Here is a 20,202-nt window from a genome sequence, read left to right as displayed (position 1 = left end):
TCGTATCGTTGTTTTGAATCCTCAAAACAAGATACGACGGCTTCTGGGTTAGATCCGACAGGTGTACGTCTTCGTACGCCTTCGTATCTAAGATGCAATACTTCGGCGTCCGCTGGGTGGCGTTTTCCGCGTTGGGTATGCAAATTAGCGATTCCGTAACTTAAGGCGCGAACTCGCTGAGGATTCGAATATACACCAGGTAAGGTACGGCGGCGTAGTGTATCTCTGATACGCTACGCCGATGCAATTGTATGTGGATCTGGCCCTAGGTGATTGTGCTGCCCAAATGATACAATAATAAATGACTTTTGTCAACTATCAATCAATAATACACATGTAGCACCCTGCTCCCAATGAATGGGTGCAATATGTTAACATTATAGTTTGTCGGAGCAAAAGTTTGGCTCAGAAAGATTGTATTTAAATTGTGGTTGCACGTTTTTCCACTTGACAGTAGGTGTCACTGTCACCACTGGTCAAGGTTGGAAATGCAACAGGTTGAATGTATTGGGTACTCCTTTTTCAGAAGTGGCTCAGAGGGAGTGGTCAACCTGCTGTGCATTCTGGGAGAGGGTACTTAATGGGCAGACACCATTTTGTGGGGTTGGTTTTTCCGGATCTGAGAGCCCTCCTGGCCTAAGGGATGTGTTGGCGTTTCTCGCCTCGGGGACACATTGGCCTAAGGCTCAGTTACAGAGAAGAAGGCCCAGGAGCTTTTGGGGCCTACTAATCCAGGGATGGTCCTAAATTGAAGGATGCATCAGGATCAACAATTACCTCACAGTGCTGCCGGAATGGCTGAGAGATCCTGGCACTGTGAGCGGTGTTCTTTTCCTTCAGAATTTAACCCATAGCGCGGTTACACAGGTCTGTGGCAGAGACCATTGAGACAATTCTATTTTCATCAGGTCTGTGGCAGAGACTATCTTTGATCGAGCTTCGCACCGGCTGCTAGTTGCTGTGGTTGCTGAGTCCAGAGTGGAGACAGTTGTTCCTCTGGACGTAAGAGAATATTTGTGATTCGCAAGTAAGATGCCTGAATCTCCCCTAACCCTCCATTCCTCTTTTCTGAAGTTTGCTTTAATAAAAACCCTCTCTGGATAAGGGAGAAAAAGAGACTGGGTGTTTGGCGCAGACATTTCTTTCTTTAACCACCTCTCCATGGAGAACCCCTAAGGCCTCGTACACACGGACGGACTGTCCGATGAAAACGGTCCGCCGGACCGTTTTCATCGGACATGTCCGCTCGGAGATTTCTGTCTGATGGTTGTACACACCATCAAACAGAAATCCGCGCGGACACGATACGCGGTGACGTGGCCGCGCCGTCACGATGACGCAGCGACGTGCGCGGCCCTGGAAGGTCAATGCTTCCACGCATGCGTCGAATCACTTCGAGCGCATGCGAGGGCTTTCGGCCGAGCGGACATGTCCGGTCAGTCTGGACATGTCCGGTCAGTCTGTACAGACGACCGAACATGTCCGACGGACAGGCTTCCAGCGGACATGTTTCTTAGCCTTGGTCCTGCATGGCTCTGAAACATTGCACTTGGTCCTTTGTGATGTGATCTTTCTACAATAAAAGCTTCAGACGATATTTGATGATCCATGGCGTTTTGGCGAATATGTGCATTGCAATCGTGTACTTAGCGCGCTGTTCCAGATCCTGGCAATAATCCAGTGTGACACTTTACCCCTATGCAGGAGCTTCTTGTAATACAATCTGCTTACTGCTGCTTTCTCTCCTTGTACAAGGGGACTGGTCTTGTCTCAGCACTCCGCAGCTCCTGCTGGGCACCTCCCACAGCCCTGCTCTATACACAAGCTATGTACAGCATAGTGAAGATGTCACTGCTACATTTCCAAAATTATATCCGAGTTTGGAAAGGCATTTGGTGCACACAAAATTAATTTACCTGTCTATCCGTTGTGGCTATTAGAGAAGTATGGAGTTTTTACCCGGAATCATATTTACCTAGGTGGATGCTGCATCTGTCCATCGCCTGCTCTAACACTGAGAACCGAGCGATCAAACACTGCTGATCGCTCGATTCTCAGGGCTCCCTAAGTAGAGCGCTGGGCAGTCACTGCTGTCTTCTCTTCCCCTCCTTGCTCACTGGAGCACTGTTCTGTGGAAGGGGTGGGAGCGGCCGGCTCAGGCTCTTCTGGGCTCACTGAGAGGCTGAGCTGGGTGCAGGTCCAGGAATGTGGGCCTGCGCCTCATTTCGCAATCTTGCCTGAGCCTGGACCGGCACAGTGACACCAAACGGGTCACAGGAGTGCAGAACTAACTACACTTCTGTGATCCATAGGGAAAGTACAGCCAAACAAGCTTTGGCTGTACTTTTCCTTAAATGTTTGTGCTGGGAGTTTAGCTTTAATACTTATTTTTTGTGTGGTTAATGTTTTAAAGGACAAGAACAGCCAAAGCTCATTTGGCTGTACTTCTCCTGTGGATCACAGAAGTGCAGTTAATTTTGCACCCCTGTGACCTGTTTTCGGCAGACAAAGGACTCGTATATCATAACGAGTTTCCTATAGGAATCAATGGAAACTCAGATAATGCGTTCCAGTGCCACTTCTGGTGTATGCAGTACCGCATGTGGTCAGAGGTGCGGGTACGCCTGAGACACTCAGAAACACTCAGAGATGCTTGGAGACCGCTCACAGACACTCAGAGACACTTGGAAACCGAGTGTCTCCAAGCGTCACCTCTGGCCACATGCGGTACTGCACACCCCAGAGGCTTGAGTCCGGTTCGTCTTGCGAGACAACGCTCGAAAAAGTTGTTTCTCCGCTTCTCCCACCCGCGCGTCTTTCAGCTGCTTTAAAATCAACGGTGATCAGTGCTTGTAACTCCCCCACACACGATCATTGCTGATCACCCCGTATCCTCATCCAGCCCCCCTCCGTTTTGCTGCTGTCTCCCTCCCTCCGTGTCCCCCTCCATGCTGCACTCTCCTTCCGTGTCCTCCTCCATGCTGCGCTCTCCCTCTGTGTCCTCCTCCATGCTGCGGTCTCCCTCCGTATCCCCTTTCATGCTGTGGTCTCCCTCCGTGTCCCCCTCCATGCTGCGGTCTCCCTCCGTGTCCCCCTCCATGCTGCAGTCTCCCTCCATGCTGCGGTCTCCCTCCGTGTCCCCCTCCATGCTGCGGTCTCCCTCCGTGTCCTCCTCCATGCTGCGGTCTCCCTCCGTATCCCCTTTCATGCTGCGGTCTCCCTCCGTATCCCCTTTCATGCTGCGGTCTCCCTCCGTGTCCCCCTCCATGCTGCGGTCTCCCTCCGTGTCCCCCTCCATGCTGCAGTCTCCCTCCATGCTGCGGTCTCCCTCCATGTCCCCCTCCATGCTGCGGTCTCCCTCCGTGTCCCCCTCCATGCTGCGGTCTCCCTCCGTGTCCCCCTCTATGCTGCGGTCTCCCTCAGTGTCCCCATCCATGCTGCGGTCTCCCTCTGTGTCCCCCTCCATGCTGCTCTCTCCCCCTGTTCTGCTGTCTCCTCCTCCACTTCCTCGATCTATCAGGAATGGAGAGCGGAGGTAGGAGCCGGTAAATCCGGCTCCTTACTATTCGGGATGTACAGAGTCAGTAATCACTGACTCTGTCCATTCACATAACTGAAACATCGTTAACTGTGTTTAGAATGTTTCAGTTTATGAATGAAGAGGAGCCGCTGTCTTCTCTCCATTCATTTTCAGCGCAGCTGAGGCTGCCGAGAAAGGGACTGGGGAATCTGTGTCCTTAGTCCCTTTTCCTGTCTTAAAGGGGAGATGTCGGAGGTTGGTTAAGACCCCTGATATCTCACCAAAGCCCCCCAACAGGGCCGATAAAAAAAAATATTAATAAAAAAAAAGAAATTGTAAAAAATAACAAAAGAAATTGTAAAAAATAAATAAAAATACTGACACTCGTGCTACTGTCACATGAGATAAAAAAAAAAGTATTGGTATCAGCGAGTACTTGAAAAAAAGTATCGGTACTTGTACTCAGTCTTAAAAAAGTGGTATCAGGACAACTCTATTAAAAATATTATTCCAAAACTTCTAGTATTCTAGTATTTCAGATTTAGGCTAGGTTCAACTTGGTGCATTGCAGGAACCACAGCGATTCCTTGGATAGCATCTGAGGGGCAGTAACGTATCCCATTTACGTTACACCGCCGCAGGTTTACAGCGTAAGTGCCTGATTCACAAAGCACTTACCTGTAAACTTGCGGCGGCGTAGCGCAAATCCGCTCGGCGCAAGCCCGCCTAATTCAAATGGGGCGGGCACCATTTAAATTAGGCGCGTTCCCGCGCCGAACCTACTGCGCATGCTCCGTCCCTAAAATTTCCTGACGTGCATTGCGCTAAATGACGTCGCAAGGACGTCATTGGTTTCGACGTTAACGTAAATGCCGTCCAGCGCCATTCACGGACGACTTACGCAAACAACGTGAAATTTAAAAATGCGATGCGGGAACGCCATACTTAACATTGCTTAGACCACCTAGAGGGCATGCTTAGTTTTACGTGACGCATCTCTACGGAAACGACGTAAATTTAGATCGGCGGGCAAAGCGGACGTTCGTGAATCGGCGTAACTAGTCATTTGCATATTCTACGCCGACCGCAATGGAATCGCCACCTAGCGGGCCGGCCTAGAATTGCAGCCTAAGATCCGACGGTGTAACACAGTTACACCTGTCGGATCTTAGGGCTATCTATGCGTAACCTGATTCTATGAATCAGGCGCATTGAGATACGACAATCGTATCTCAGAGATACGACGGCGTATCAGGAGATACGCCGTCGTATCTCTTTTGTGAATCTGGCCCTGAATTGCAAGCAGTTCACTCTGCACTGTGTGAACCTCTGCAGGTGTAAATATAAAAATAATGACACCCTCAAATCAGTTTGCAGAACTGTGGACTTGGATGGAATCGTATCGCATGGGTGTTCATCTGATTCCAGTGCGGACCAAAAAAAGTGTCCTGTAGCATTACGGTGCAAATGCAATGCAATGTCAGCCAAATAAACTGTATGGCTGAAGTCGCATCGCACAGACATTGCAGGAATGCGGTGCGAATCACATGCAAAGTCTGCAAGCGCATACGTGTGAACCCAGCCTAAATTCAAGTATATTGGAAGCATTTTTTCTAAGAACATAGCCATACCGAAGAGTACTCAGGCATGTTGTAGGTTACTGATCCTAGAGTGCAAGCAAAACAAAGGAAAGAAAAGTCTATTCAAAAAAGAAAACCCTTCAAGTTCTGACCAGTGGGTGATCCAGGTGCTAGTCGTAACCTTTTTCTTCTTGGTATGTAGCTGTTTCAACAAGCCTGGAGTGAGTTACATCACTTCCTAAACACACACTTCGACATATCTCCTTAGCCGTGTGATGAGAAAATGTTCACAGATACATTGAAAGGAAACAGGAAATGTTGAAGTTCCTTTGAGAAAGAGTTGCAGAATAAATAAAGAAGTGCAGAAGATCAGAGGGCAGGATACGATATTGATATGAGGTCAAACATCTGTGCTTTATGTAGACTCTTACTTTTTGTTGGATTTTTCTATCATGGTAAGTACTTGTACGGTTCCATTATTTAACACTGTATATGTCTGGGGGATGACAGTATGATTGGTGTTGGCAGTGCCTGTACATGTGGAATAATGCTTTAGCATATTTCTTGTCTTCTGACAGCAGTCATATTCTGAAAGACGTACATAGGACATAAAGTGGCCAGAACACAAGCTGTATCTTCCAAATCAATAGCTAAGGGAAGGGGCAAGCATGTACTCTGATTTAGTGGAAGGACCAGGGCTTTATTCAGGGGGAACTTGGTGCAACTCAGTTCCACCACCTCTGGCTCAGACCCTTTGGTGCCTGCTCGCCACAATCACTTGTAAACACAGAAGTCTGGTTTCTGTGTTTACAAGTGACAGCTCTGCACTCTGTGTGTAACCCCCCCTGAACTCTGCACTCTGTATGTAATGCAATCCTGGTATTTAATGCCCCTTTAAGACCCTTCTACTGTTTGTGATAACTGAATGGGGTCGTGGTTGAGTTCCTGCACCCATTTTATGAGAAAAAAAGCTCTGGGAAGGACTATTGGCAGCCTACGGTGTGCTCATGATGGTAAGAGGAATTTGCATTAGTTAAAGAGGTATTAACCACTTGCTTACTGGGCACTTAAACCACCTTCGTTCCCGGAGCAATTTTCAGCTTTCAGCACTCTCACACTTTGAATGTTAATTACTCAGTCATACAACATTGTATCCAAATGAATTTTTTGTCCTTTTTTTCATAGAAACAGAGCTTTCTTTTGGTGGTATTTGATCACCTCTGGACTTTTTTTTTTTTGCGCTATAAATGAAAAAAGGCGGAAAATTTTGAAAAAAAATGAATTTTTCTTAGTTTATGCGATAAAATTTAGCAAAATATTAATTTTTCTTCATAAATTTTGGCCACAATTTATACTGCTACATGTCTTTGGTAAAAATAACCCAAATTAGTGGATATTATTTGCTCTTTGTGAAAGTTAGAGAGTCTACAAGCTATGGTGCAAATCATAAAAAAAATATCACACCTGTTGTACCGGTGCCTATCTCATTTCTTGGGGCCCTGAACACGCCAGGAAAGTACAAATACCCCCCAAATGACCCCTTTTTAGAAAGTAGACATTCCAAGGTATTTAGTAAGATGCATGATGAGGTTTTTGATGTTGTAATTTTTTCCCACAATTCTTTGCAAAATGAATATTTTTTTTATTTATTTTTTCCCCCTCACAAAATTGTCATTGTAATAGGTTATTTCTCTCACATGGCATGTGTATACCACAAATGACACCCAAAAATACATTCTGCTACTCCTCCCGAGTATGGCGATACCACATGTGTGAGACTTTTTTACAGCCTGACCACATACAGAGCCCCAATATGCAGGGAGCACCATCAGGTGTTCTAGGAGCATAAATTACACATCTAACTTGTTGACTACCTATTACACTTTTGAAGGCCCTGGAGCACCTGGACAATGGAAATGCCCACAAAGTGACCCCATTTTGGAAAGCTAACACCCCAACGTATAATCTATGAGGCATAATGAGTCTTTTGAACGATTCATTTTTTTCCAAACGTTTTTGGAAAATGTGGGAAAAAAATGAAAACACATTTTTTTTTACGCAAAGTTGTCCATTTATAAGATATTGCCAACACATAGCCTGTACATAGCAAAAATTACACCCCAAAATACATTCTGCTACTCCCCCTGAGTATGGCGATACCACATGTGTGGGACTTTTTCACAGCCTGGCCACATACAGAGCCCCAATATGCAGGGAGCACCATCAGGTGTTCTAGGAGCATAAATTACACATCTAACTTGTTGACTACCTATTACATTTTTGAAGGCCCTGGAGCACCTGGACAATGGAAATGCCCACAAAGTGACCCCATTTTGGAAAGCTAACACCCCAACGTATAATCTATGAGGCATAATGTGTCTTTTGAACGATTCATTTTTTTCCAAACGTTTTTGGAAAATGTGGGAAAAAAATGAAAACGCATTTTTTTTACGCAAAGTTGTCCATTTATAAGATATTGCCAACACATAGCCTGTACATAGCAAAAATTACACCCCAAAATACATTCTGCTACTCCCCCTGAGTATGGCGATACCACATGTGTGGGACTTTTTCACAGCCTGGCCACATACAGAGCCCCAATATGCAGGGAGCACCATCAGGTGTTCTAGGAGCATAAATTACACATCTAACTTGTTGACTACCTATTACACTTTTGAAGGCCCTAGAGCACCTGGACAATGGAAATGCCCACAAAGTGACCCCATTTTGGAAAGCTAGCACCCCAACATATAATCTATGAGGCATAATGAGTCTTTTGAACGATTCATTTTTTTCCAAACGTTTCTGGAAAATGTGGAAAAAAAATGAAAACGCAATTTTTTTATGCAAAGTTGTCCATTTATAAGATATTGCCAACACATAGCCTGTACATAGCAAACATTACACCCCAAAATACATTCTGCTGCTCCTCCTGAGTATGGCGATACCACATGTGTGGGACTTTTTCACAGCCTGACCACATACAGAGGCCCAACATGCAAGGAAGACCAACCGGTGTTCTAGGGACACATAGCATACACATGACAAGAATTACACACCAAAATACATTATGCTAAGCAAAGGGTAAACAAAAAATGTACCTGTGGTTTTAGTAGCGCAGTTGTCCACGGGACGATAGCACTGGTCCAGGCAGCAGGCAGGGACTTGGTCAGCAAAAGAAAATGCAATTGTCCAGGCAACAGGCATGATGGCATAGGTCCTACAGGCAGCAGGCAGAAGTAGGGCCTCGTTCAGGACAGAATGGGGACAGGGGTAGAGGCTTCTCCCACCCAAATCTCTTTGAAGCCTCCGGGCAACCAGACCCTAATCTAGAATGAGAAAACAAAAACAATCGTTTTCTTCATCCAGAAAAACAATTCTGGAGCCCCTCACATGTGAGACCCCTGTGCTTTGAATCCCACTAGTCCACTGGCAGGGTAAAAGATCAGTCCAAGAGGCAGGCAAAAAGAATGGTCAAACGGTCCAGGGTCAGTTCCAGATCAGGCAGAGGTATAAACAGAATCGGTAGGCATAAGCGTGGTCAAATAACAGTCCAGGGTCAGTTCCATATCAGGCAGAGGTATAAACAGAATCGGTAGGCAAAAGCGTGGTCAAATAACAGTCCAGGGTCAGTTCCATATCAGGCAGAGGTATAAACAAAATCGGTAGGCAGAATCGTGGTCAAATAACAAGCCAGGGTCAAATACAGAGCAAGCAGAGGCATAAGGGGTGTAAAGGTAAATGGCAGGAAGTGACTAATAATTTAGTAAGGAATGATAACGGCGGAAACAGCCGTCTATGCAGAGGCCTGGTTGGGAAGGGCATTGGGCACAATAAAAACGGGTGTCTCTTCTCACTCCATCTTTGGAGCACACCCGGCATTTTTTTTGGGAATTTCGGCCTGTTGGTCCGGGAGGGATTTTATCTGGGAAGTGGCGCTCGTAGAGTCGGCTTACCACATCGGATCGAATGGTTGCTGGTGGGTTGCTGGTGTATAAAAGGGCAGTGGTGATTTCCTCCTGGAAGTACAGGTAGGATTTGGGTCTTGGAGTGGATTTTCGATATAATACGTACGTGTTGTATATGGCCAAATTGAATAAGTAAATTGAAACTTTTTTATACCACTGGTATGATCGTCTTGTGGAAAGGTAGGGCTCGATCATTTGATCATTGAAATCGACACCCCCCATGAACTTATTGTATTCGTGGATACATTTAGGTTTCTGGATTTGCCCATTCCTCCTTCTGATGGTAACGCATGTATTGTTGTGGATGGTAGAAAGCACGTACACATCCCTTTTGTCCCTCCATTTCACGGCCAGAACTTCCTCATTGCGTGCACTCGCCGTCTCCCCTTTTCTTAGCTTCTTGGTGACGAGGCTTTGAGGAAAGCCCTTCCGGTTCGACCGTACGGTGCCGCATGCGGGTGTCTTCTTTCTATACAGGTTTCGGAAAAGGGGCAAACTTGTGTAGAAATTGTCCACATACAAGTGGTAGCCTTTCTCCATGAGCGGGTTTAGGAGTTGCCAAACAATTTTCCCGTTGGTTCCTATGTAGTCTGGGCAATTAGGGGGGTGTAGCTGGCTGTCCTTTCCTTCATATATGTTGAAGGCATAGGTATATCCGGTGGCACGGTCACATAATTTGTAGAGCTTCACTCCATAGCGGGCCCTTTTGGAGGGCATAAATTGCTTTATGCCGAGCCTGCCAGAAAATTTGACAAGTGACTCGTCAACACAGATGTTTTGGTCCGGGGTAAACAACTGGGGGAAAATTTGGGAAAAATAATCTAGTAGTGGCCGAATCTTATAAAGTTTGTCAAAATTTGGGTCATCTCGGGGAGGGCACTGGGTATTGTCACTATAGTGTAGGAATCGCATGATCATTTGATATCTGGACCTGGGCATTTTTGAGGAAAAGACGGGCATGTGGTATATGGGGCGTTTTGACCAATATGAACGTACTTCGTTTTTGTGGTTTAGTCCCATACAGAATACGAGGCCCAAAAAAATTTTAAACTCTTCCACTGTAAGGGGTCTCCATTGGAAGGGACGGGCATAATAGGATGTGGGGTGACTGGAAATAAATTGTTGGGCATAGAGATTGGACTGGGAAACAATTGAGGAAAGCAAGTCCTCAGTAAAAATTAAACTGAAAAAATCTATTGGGGCAAAATTTTCTGTGTCCACTTGGACTCCTGGCTGGGCAGTGAAAGGGGGAATGTTGGCTTCTCCTGAATTAGGAGGAAGCCACAAGGGGTACTGAAGGGAATAGGGAAGGCTGGCATGGGACCTACTGGTACGTGACCTTGCTTGACGAGGTGTTGCGGTTCTGGTGGATGGCACAGCGGTGCTGGTGGATGGCACAGCAGTGCTGGTGGATGGCACAGCAGTGCTGGTGGATGGCACAGCAGTGCTGGTGGATGGCACTGCCTCCTTAGCAATACGCCTTCGTCTGGCGGGCGGACCCTCTTCCTCCTCTTCTTCCTCTTCTTCCTCTTTCTCCTCTTCTTCCTCTTCTTCCTCCTCTTCCTCATCTTCCCCCTCTTCCTCCTCTTCCTCATCTTCCCCCTCTTCCTCCTCTTCCTCCTCTTCCTCTTCACTGCTAACTATCGGCTCATAGTCAACATCAGATCCGGCGTCTGACCTTGCGGAGGAATCCGAATCGCAGAGCTCCCCGTTGCTCTCGTCGGCCGCAATAATTTCGTATGCCTCCGTAAGTGAAAAAGATCTTTTAGCCATGACAAAAGATGGCACGTGGCACTGATGACACTGACAGGTGGCACTGACGGCAAATGGGACTGGCAGATGGCACGGGCAGATGGCAGATGGCACTGATGGCAGGTAGCACTGATGGCAGGTGGCACTGATGGCAGGTGGCACTGATGGCTGACGGCACTGATGGCACGGGCAGATGGCACGGGCAGATGGCACGGGCAGGTGGCACTGGCGGCAGGTGGCACTGATGGCAGGTGGCACTGATGGCTGACGGCACTGATGGCACGGGCAGATGGCACGGGCAGGTGGCACGGGCAGGTGGCACTGGCGGCAGGTGGCACTGATGGCTGACGGCACTGATGGCACGGGCAGATGGCACGGGCAGGTGGCACTGGCAGGTGGCACTTTTGGCAGATTGCACTTTTGGCAGATTGCACTTTTGGCAGATTGCACTTTTGGCAGGTGGCACTGATGGCAGGGGCAGGTGGCACTGATGGCAGGGGCAGGTGGCACTGATGGCAGGGGCAGGTGGCACTGATGGCAGGGGCAGGTGGCTCTGATAAATGCACTGGCTGGTGGCACTGGCTGATGGCACTGGAAGGTGGCACTGGAAGGTGGCACTGGCAGGGACTGTGGGTAGTGTTTGTGTCACTCACTGTTTTTTTTTTTTAGACTGTAACGATGGATTGCACTGTAAAAGGCTTTCTCTCCTCACACGCGGTCTGTGTGTAAGGAGAGAAAGCCGGCGATGAGAGATGATCTCATTTGTTTACATTCGAGATCATCTCTCATTGGACGGCTAGATCGAATGCTGAATGGCCGCTGTGATTGGCCATTCAGCACGATCTGTGATTGGCTGTGTCCGAGGGACACGGCCAACACAGTTTTCTGCAGAAGCGCGATCGCGGGGACGCGCTTCCAGCAGAGAAACGACAGGCCGTTTAAAAACGGCCACTTGGCACTTCAGGTCCGCGCTGCAGACGTATTTTTACTATAGCGCGGATCTGAAGTGGTTAAACCTAAAAACAAATCTGAATTACATTTCAGTTCACCAATCCTTATATATGCAAGCCTACTTGAAAGTACTGCAGCATGTGTATGGCCTGTTAGAATTTAGGTGTACATGTGAAAGAGCCTAGAACAAGCTGTTGAGCGGAGGTAAGAGGTTTGAGACAAACCATTTACCACTGACAGGGATGCTTACAATGGTCAGCTTTTATTCATTTATAAAAAAAAACAACTTTATCCTAAAAAGTGTTAGCTGGAGTTTGGCTTTCTTTTTATTAGCTATACCTGATACACACTATGGGCCAGATTCACGCAGGAGAGCGTATCTTTTTTTTCACAAGAAATGGAGAGCCTGGGCCAGATTCACGTAGATCAGCGGATCTTTAGATCCGCTCGATCTACCTGATTTAAGATCCGCTCCCGCAAGTTTGCGAGGCAAGTGGGTAATTCACAAACCACTTATCTCCAAACTTGCGGCGGCGGATCGTAAAACCCCCGGCGGAATTTAAAGTCCGCGGAAAGCCGCTACGGAAACATCGTAAGAACACTGCGTCGGGTCCGCGTACGTTCGTGAATTTGCGTATCTCGCTGATTTACATATTATTCTACGTAAATCAGCGGGAACGCCCCCGGCGCCATTTTCAAATTGAAAATAAGATCCGATAGTGTAACACAGTGTAACACTGTTGGATCTTAGCCATATCTATGCGTAACTGATTCTATGGGCCAGATTAACGTAGATCAGCGGATCTATAGATCCGCTCGATCTACGTGATTTAAGATCCGCTCCCGCAAGTTTGAGAGGCAAGTGGCTAATTCACAAACCACTTACCTCCAAACTTGCGGCGGCGGATCCTAAATCCCCCGGCGGAATTCAAATTCCGCGGCTAGGGGGAGTGTACTATTTAAATCAGGCGCGTTCCCGCGCCGATTTAAATGCGCATGCGCCGTCTGGGGAATTTCCCGGCGTGCATTGCTCCCACTGACGTCACTAGGACGTCAGTGGTTTCGACGTGAGCGTGACTTGCGACGTGCGTGTTTGTGAATCGGCGTACGCAAACGACGTTAGAAAATTCAAATTCGACGCGGGAACGCCGGCTATACTTAACATTGGCTGCGCCTGATAAAAGCAGGGGTAAGTATACGACGGGAAAGCCGCTACGGAAACGTCGTAAGAAGACTGCGTCGGGTCCGCGTACGTTCGTGAATTTGCGTATCTCGCTGATTTACATATTATTCAAGGTAAATCAGCGGGAACGCCCCCGGCGCCCTTTTTAAATCGAAAATAAGATCCGACAGTGTAACACATTGTAACACTGTCGGATCTAAGCCCTATCTATGCGTAACTGATTCTATGAATCAGGCGCATAGATAGGACCAGTGTAAGTCAGAGATACGATGGTGTATCTGTAGATACACCGTCGTATCTCTTTGTGAATCTGGCCCTTTGAATCAGACGCATAGATAGGACCAGTGTAAGTCAGAGATACGACGGTGTATCTGGAGATACACCGTCATATCTCTTTGTGAATCTGGCCCCATATCTTTAGTTGGGCGTAGTGTATCCTATTTACGCTACGCCTCCGCAACTTAGACAGGCAAGTGCAGTATTCACAAAGCACTTGCTCCGTAAGTTGTGGCGGCGTAGCGTAAATCGGCCGGCGTAAGCCCGCCTAATTCAAATGTGGAAGAGGTGGGCGTGTTTTATTAAAATGAGCCGTGACCCCATGCAAATGAAGCGTCGATCGTACGGCGCATGCGCGCGCATGCTCAGTATCACGTCGAATTTACTCCATAAGATACGCCAGGCCCAATGCCTGTGACGTGAACGTAACCTACGCACAGCCCCATTCATGTACGACTTACGTAAACAGCGTAAAAAGATACGCTTGCCGACGTCCATACTTTGCATTGGCTGCGTCTCATATAACAGGGGTAACTTCACGCCGGACACATAAGCCTAACGTAAACAGCGTAGCGGGCGCAAGTACGTTCGAGAATCGGCGTATCTACCTAGTTTATATATTCAACGAGTAAATCTACGGAAGCGCCCCTTGCAGCCAGCATAAATATGCACCCAAGATGCGACGGCGTAGGAGACTTACGCCGCTCGTATCTTGGCCAAATCTATGCGTAACTGATTCTAAGAATCAGGCGCATAGATACGACGGCTCACATTCGGACTTACGACAGCGTACGTGGAGATACGCCGTCGTAAGTCCAGTGTGAATCTGGCCCTATAATTTTTTTTTTCGTTCAATACAGCAGGCTAAACGAAAAAAGACTGAGGAGCTCGGGAGGAGCTTGCTGTACCAAGTATCCAATGTTAGTACAGCGATCTCCCCACTGAGCTATTTTGTTCTAACAAGGAGACTGCACCCCGCCAGAACACACCAGTCAGCGCTCTCAGTCATTGACTGCCAATGCCGATCAGATGCCGTTTGGGTGCTGGTTTTCCATTTAGCTGGCTTCTGTCAGACAGGTTGGTGTACACAAGGGCCGAATTTCAGTCGGTTTCTGTTGAACTGGCCGATTTTCAGCTTGTGTGTATCAAGCTTAACCACTTGCCGCCCGCCAATGACATATTGACGGCGACAAAGTGGTTGTAGAACCCTGACTGGACGTCATATGACGTCCTCAGGATTCTGAGCCGATGCGCGCCCCCGGGGGCGCGCATCGCGGCGATCGTTGTTGCAGGGTGTCAGTCTGACACCCCGCAACACCGATCTCGGTAAAGAGTCTCTCACGGAGACTCTTTACCACGTGATCAGCCTTGTCCAATCACGGCTGATCACGATGTAAACAGGAAGAGCCGTTGATGGCTCTTCCTCACTCGCGTCTGACAGACGCGAGTAGAGGAGAGCCGATCAGCGGCTCTCCTGACAGGGGGGGTTCGCGCTGATTGTTTATCAGCGCAGCCCCCCATCAGATCGCCACATGGACCACCAGGGAAGAAAAAAAAAAGGGGGCAAAAAAAGTCTAAAAAAAAAGTCTGGAAAAAAAAAGGTCTGGAAAAAAAAAAGATGCCAATCAGTGCCCACAAATGGGCACTGACTGGCAACATAAGTAAATCAGTGCCGCCCCACAATGTCCATCAGTGCCGCCCCACAGTGTCCATCAGTGCCGCCGCACAGTGTCCATCAGTGCCGCCCCACAGTGTCCATCAGTGCCACCACACAGTGCCCATCTGTGCCACCCCACAGTGCCCATCTGTGCCACCCATAAGTGCCGCCCATGAGTGCCCATCTGTGCCGCCTATGAGTGCCCAGTGCCGCCCATGAGTGCCCATCAGTGCCGCCCATGAGTGCCCATCAGTGCCGCCCATCAGTGCCGCCCATGAGTGCCCATCAGTGCCGCCTATGTGTGCCAATCAGTGCCGCCTATGTGTGCCCATCAGTGCCACCTATGAGTGCCCATCAGTGCCGCATACCAGCGCCGCCAATCAGTGCCACCTCATCTGTGCCCGTCAGTACTACCTCATCGATGTCCATCAGTGCCATCTCATCTGTGCCCATCAGTGCCGCCATATCAGTGCCCGTAATTGAAAGAGAAAACTTACTTATTTACAAAAAAATTACAGAAAAAAATAAAAACGTATATTTTTTTCAAAATTTTCAGTCTTTTTTTAGTTGTTGCGCAAAAAAAAAACGCAGAGGTGATCAAATACCACCAAAAGAAAGCTCTATTTGTGGGGAAAAAAGGACGCCAATTTTGTTTGGGTACAGTGTAGCATGACCGCGCAATTGCCATTCAAAGTGCGACAGTGCTGAAAGCTGAAAATTGGCTTGGGCGGGAAGGTGCGTAAGTGCCCTGTATGGAAGTGGTTAAAGGGGTTGTAAAAGTATTTTTTTTTCTGTTTAATAACAAACATACCATACTTACCTCCACTGTGCAATTCGTTTTGCACAAAGTGGCCCCGATCCATGTCTTCTGGGGTCCCTTGGCGGCTGTCTCGGCTCCTCCCCGCAACAGCTAACCCCCGTTCTGGGAAGCTCTCTCCCAAGGGGGTTAGCTTGTGGGCACGCTCCCGTGATACAGTCGGCGGCCATAGCCGCCGACTGTATAACTCGGCCCTACGCACTGCACGTGTCATTGCTTTGATTGACAGCAGTGGGAGCCAATGGCTGCACTGCTATCAATCTCCAATGAAGAGTCGCCTCAAGCTGGGGGAAACCATCATGGGATCGTGCCCAGGTAAGTAAAACGGGGGGTTGGGGGGCCCGAGAGTGCAAGGTGTTTTTTCACCTTAATGCAAGGATTAAGGTGAAAAAACAGGAAGCTTTAAAACCCCTTTAAAGTCCTCCAACTCTGCTAGTGCATCGAAAAGCCCATACACACGATATAATAATCGGAAGTAAAATTTTGTCTGATGAACGATCTGCCGATTTTCGGATCGTTAGTACGGTGCTTTTGACAGTCCGACAAAAGCTGGATGTGCAGAGTATAAAAATGTTGTCGTACGTGAACTCAATGTTCGATTTTCATTGAAATCATTGCGGTTTTCGTCTGGGAAAAAAAAAGCTTTTTTTCCCAGAACATTTACAAAGATCCTATTACCAGTAATTGCCTTCTTGAGGGAGAAAGGATTGAGAATCCACCATTATCTGTACGACTTTCTTCTTCTGGCCGACAGTCAACAAAGACTCATCCGACATCGAAAAATACTGATCATGAAGCTTCAACGCTTCGGTTGGCTACTTGGCTAATACATTGGGAAAACAGCAATCTTCAGTCTTCCCAAAAAATTACCTTCCTGGGTGCAGAGTTGAACACAGAGGCAAATATAATAGAACTTCCTCAGGAGAAAGTAGACCGTCCAAAAAATTAAGCTACTACAAACAGCATATTCTCTACCAGCCAACTGAGTTCCATGACTGCCATTTTCCCTATGGTCCAATGCGCCCAATGGCACACAGAAGACATCAAACTATAGTTCCTCTGCAACTGGAGAGAGTCACATCGGACGCCAGTCTGGAAGGATGGGATGCTTACTATCCATACCAAGCGACCCAGGGACAGTGGTGATTGCAATCACACGGAGTGATTTTGAATATACTGGAACTCAGAGCAGTCTTCCAGGCACTTCTGTTGTTAGTGTAGCACTACCCCCGAAGGAGCCGCTGGTTGATTTTGGGATCGGCCTGCTAGGTCACCTTGGCAATGTCTAGGGGTGCAATTTGTGAGAACAGCAGGAGTGAATGGAGGTCCAGACATTCAATAAAGAATTTTCTATGCTTTATTGCTCAGGCCAAACACGGCCAAAATCAACACAATGCAGGGAGATCAAAGTTGATGAAGGAAAGAAAGAACCATGCGGTATCAGGCCTGGATGTAGAACTGAGCAATTCTTTGCTCTGCGTTAAATCAATTAGAGAACACACCGCCACTCTACTCGGAGTGGGTAAAGTGCCCCCCGGGCAGACCCCTATGATAGGCCTGGCAGCCGGAGCGTCACTCTGGATAACACTGGGATAAACAGGTCTAAAACACAGACCTCTCTCTAGGCCCCATCATAGGCCATCTTCAATATATAGACTTTAGTAAGTGAAAACATTCCCAGTAGGCTGATTTAAAGAAAGTCCCTGGATGACAGTAAGCATACCTGTCAGCTGCCGGACTCCCGATCCCAAACAAGGATCCTGTCAATAAGTCCTGGAAGCCAGCGAAGCGTGGAAACTTTCTCCCTCTCTAGATTGCGATCCACTGCAAGGTTCGGTCCTGGCCAGGAGGGCCATGCCGGCGGGGTCCATGGATGCACGTACCCTGAAGGTGGGTACCGCACCTAGAACGGGAACCCCGCGGGAAAAAGAGCACACGGACACCTGACCTCCCTCACGGATATACCCTCTCCCAGCATGCCCCGAGAGACTAAACGTCCTCTGATTGGCCGCTAGGAGAAGATCTGCTCCGTCAGAACCCCTCTGGTGCCAACTGCTGACCAAAGGTGGCATTGCACTCCCTGACCACAGTCTGACCCAGTGGACTTCTGAAACGACAGAGGTCCAAAATTTAGACAAACACATAGAAGGGAGCAAAGTAACTCTCCCTTCTTCACTAAATTTAGGCGTAGCGCCCATGCTAATAGCAAAGGGGCGCTACATTAGCTTCATCCCTGACAACAAAGTAGAGGTAGCCTACATTCAGAAATGGGGGAACCAGGAGTCATACACTTTTAAAGGAAGTTCTTTCTATCCTATATTGGACTCAAATACTCCTAGCAGATTTGAGAGCCATATATGTCCCAGGAACACAGAACCTTTCAGCCAACAGCCTGAGCAGGAACTTTGTGTCAAACAACGAATGGTCCCTGAGTCAGCAAGCCTTTTCCCTCCTGACCAAGACTTGGGGAGTTCCAGAGATCGACCTGGTAGCTACACCAGTGAATACCAAGTGTCAGAGATACCTAGCAAGAGCTTTTAACCCCTCAGCCGAGGGAATAGACTGCCGTCACCATCCATAGGATTTCCAGCAGTGCTATATTATTCCCCCAACACTTCTGATTGTGAGGTTCCTATCCAGACTCAGGAGGTCGGCATCGACAGTGATAGCGGTGGTTCCCTTTTGGCCAAGAAGATCGCTGTTCACAACCCTTCTACAACTGAGCATAAAGAACCTGTTGTTTCTTCCAGTTACACCAGACCTCCTATCTCAAGGCAAATTCCTGCACCCAGTGCACCCAGCTCCGGAGAGACTACACCTGATGGCTTGAAAAATGAGAGGAGTAGACTTCTAGAACAAGGTTGTTCTTGGGAGGTGATATCTACCTTGCTACAAGCCAGAAAAAACACCACTAACAACACAAGTCTAGAGAAAGGCTTAAGTTCAAGGACACTGAAAGTTCAAGTGTCTGCCTTATTTGCCAAAACGGGGATAAAATGGGCCTTGCACCTCCTTGTCATTCAATTCATGAGGGCAAGCTTGAAGATCAGACCTCCAAGAAAACCCACATTTTCTACATGGAACCTGGCTGTAACTCTAGAGGCACTTTCACATCTCCCTTTTCATCCGGCAGATTCAATTTCCTTATGGGACTTGATGGTAAAAATTACGTTCCTCATCGCTATAACCTCGGCAAGAAGAGTTTCCAAGATGCAAGCATTACTTATAAATGAGCCCTACTTGGTATCTTACCCAGATAGAGTGGTCCTAAGACCATCAGACCACTTTATTCCCAAGGTAACATCTGCTTTTCACTTTAATCAAGACATAAGCCTACCAACCTTCCTCGACAATCAAGGCGAGCCACATCCTTTTATGTAAAATCTACTATCAATGCTTATATTTCAGCCACAAGCGCCTTCAGAAAGATGGACAACCTTGATTATCCCTCATGGTCTCAGAAAGGTTCAAAAAGCATCAACACGCACGATCGCATTATGGCTAGTCAAGACCAAAAAAAAGGCATACTTAGTTCAGCATCTCCCTATACCCAATGGCCTCAAGGCTCAGTCTACTAGGCCAGTAGCAACCTCCTGGGCAGCATATTGCAGAGTATCTCCAGAAACAATATGCAAATTGACAACCTGGTCATCGAGAATCTCATTTATTTCATATTATAAAGGGGATTTTGCTCAGTTAACAACTGTGGAATTCGGAAGAACGGTTATTCAAGCCATCTCTTCGTTTCCATGTTAATAAATTATACTTTCTAGCAGGGGCGGACTGACAACTCATGGGGCCCCTGGGCAATAGAAGATTATGGGGCCCCTCTGGCTTACAGATGACCACCACGCCAGGAGGTAGTGCAGAGGCGGGCAGCTAAAATCTTGGGATATTCACATTAAAAGCATGTCATTTTCGGACATATCAGGGACAGATCTAAAAAAAACACAGATTTTTACATACTGTCCCTGGTTTTACTGAGCCTGGCAACCCGGATGGGGCCCCCTAGTGGCATGGGGCCCTCGGGCAGTGCCCGAGTGACTCAATGGTCAGTCCGCCCCTGCTTTCTAGCACCCACCCGACTGGCGGGTTATTTCTCAGGAAAACAGAAAATTGTATACTCACCTTTCCGTATTTTTCCTTACTTGACGCATCTTCATGGCAGCACAAAGATCCCGCCCTTTCTTAGGTGATAGATACAGAGAATGCTGCGGGTCTCTCCTTCTAAAATGTATAGCTAACCAATCCTATTGTGGGGGCGGAGTCACAACCCAGTGTGTGCTGCCATGAAGATGCGTCAGAAAAGAAAAATTACGGAAAGGTGAGTATACAATTTTCATTTTTGTTTTTGGGTTTAATGTCGCTTAAAAGCTTTAGGCAGATACTGAATAAAAGACTCCCCATTTAGCTTAGTTGCATATTCAGGTAAAATACTCACATTTACGTTTTCAAATTCCTCATTCGATTTTTATACCAGTCTTCTGTACTTGAACAT

General features: G+C 47.5%; 1 protein-coding gene across 4 annotated transcripts in view; it reads left to right on the top strand.

Annotated features, from left to right (window-relative positions):
- The first annotated feature begins 5,180 nt into the window (after positions 1–5,180).
- Positions 5,181–20,202, top strand: part of TMEM154 (transmembrane protein 154) — an 88,118-nt gene continuing 73,096 nt past the window's right edge. Inside the window, exon 1 of one of the 4 annotated variants that reach the window (XM_040331908.1) lies at positions 5,181–5,555. In XM_040331908.1, the coding sequence (XP_040187842.1) occupies positions 5,495–5,555 (61 nt within the window). In that variant the 5' untranslated portion in view covers positions 5,181–5,494. The remainder of the gene's footprint in view (positions 5,556–20,202) is intronic. The other 3 variants (XM_040331912.1, XM_040331910.1, XM_040331913.1) reach the window with 3 other exon arrangements.

Source organism: Rana temporaria, chromosome 1 (genome assembly GCF_905171775.1).
Source record: "Rana temporaria chromosome 1, aRanTem1.1, whole genome shotgun sequence".
In the NCBI taxonomy this organism is placed as follows: Eukaryota; Metazoa; Chordata; class Amphibia; order Anura; family Ranidae; genus Rana; species Rana temporaria.
Note: the sequence above shows the minus strand (reverse complement) of the source record. Positions and strands in the feature narration are given on the sequence as shown.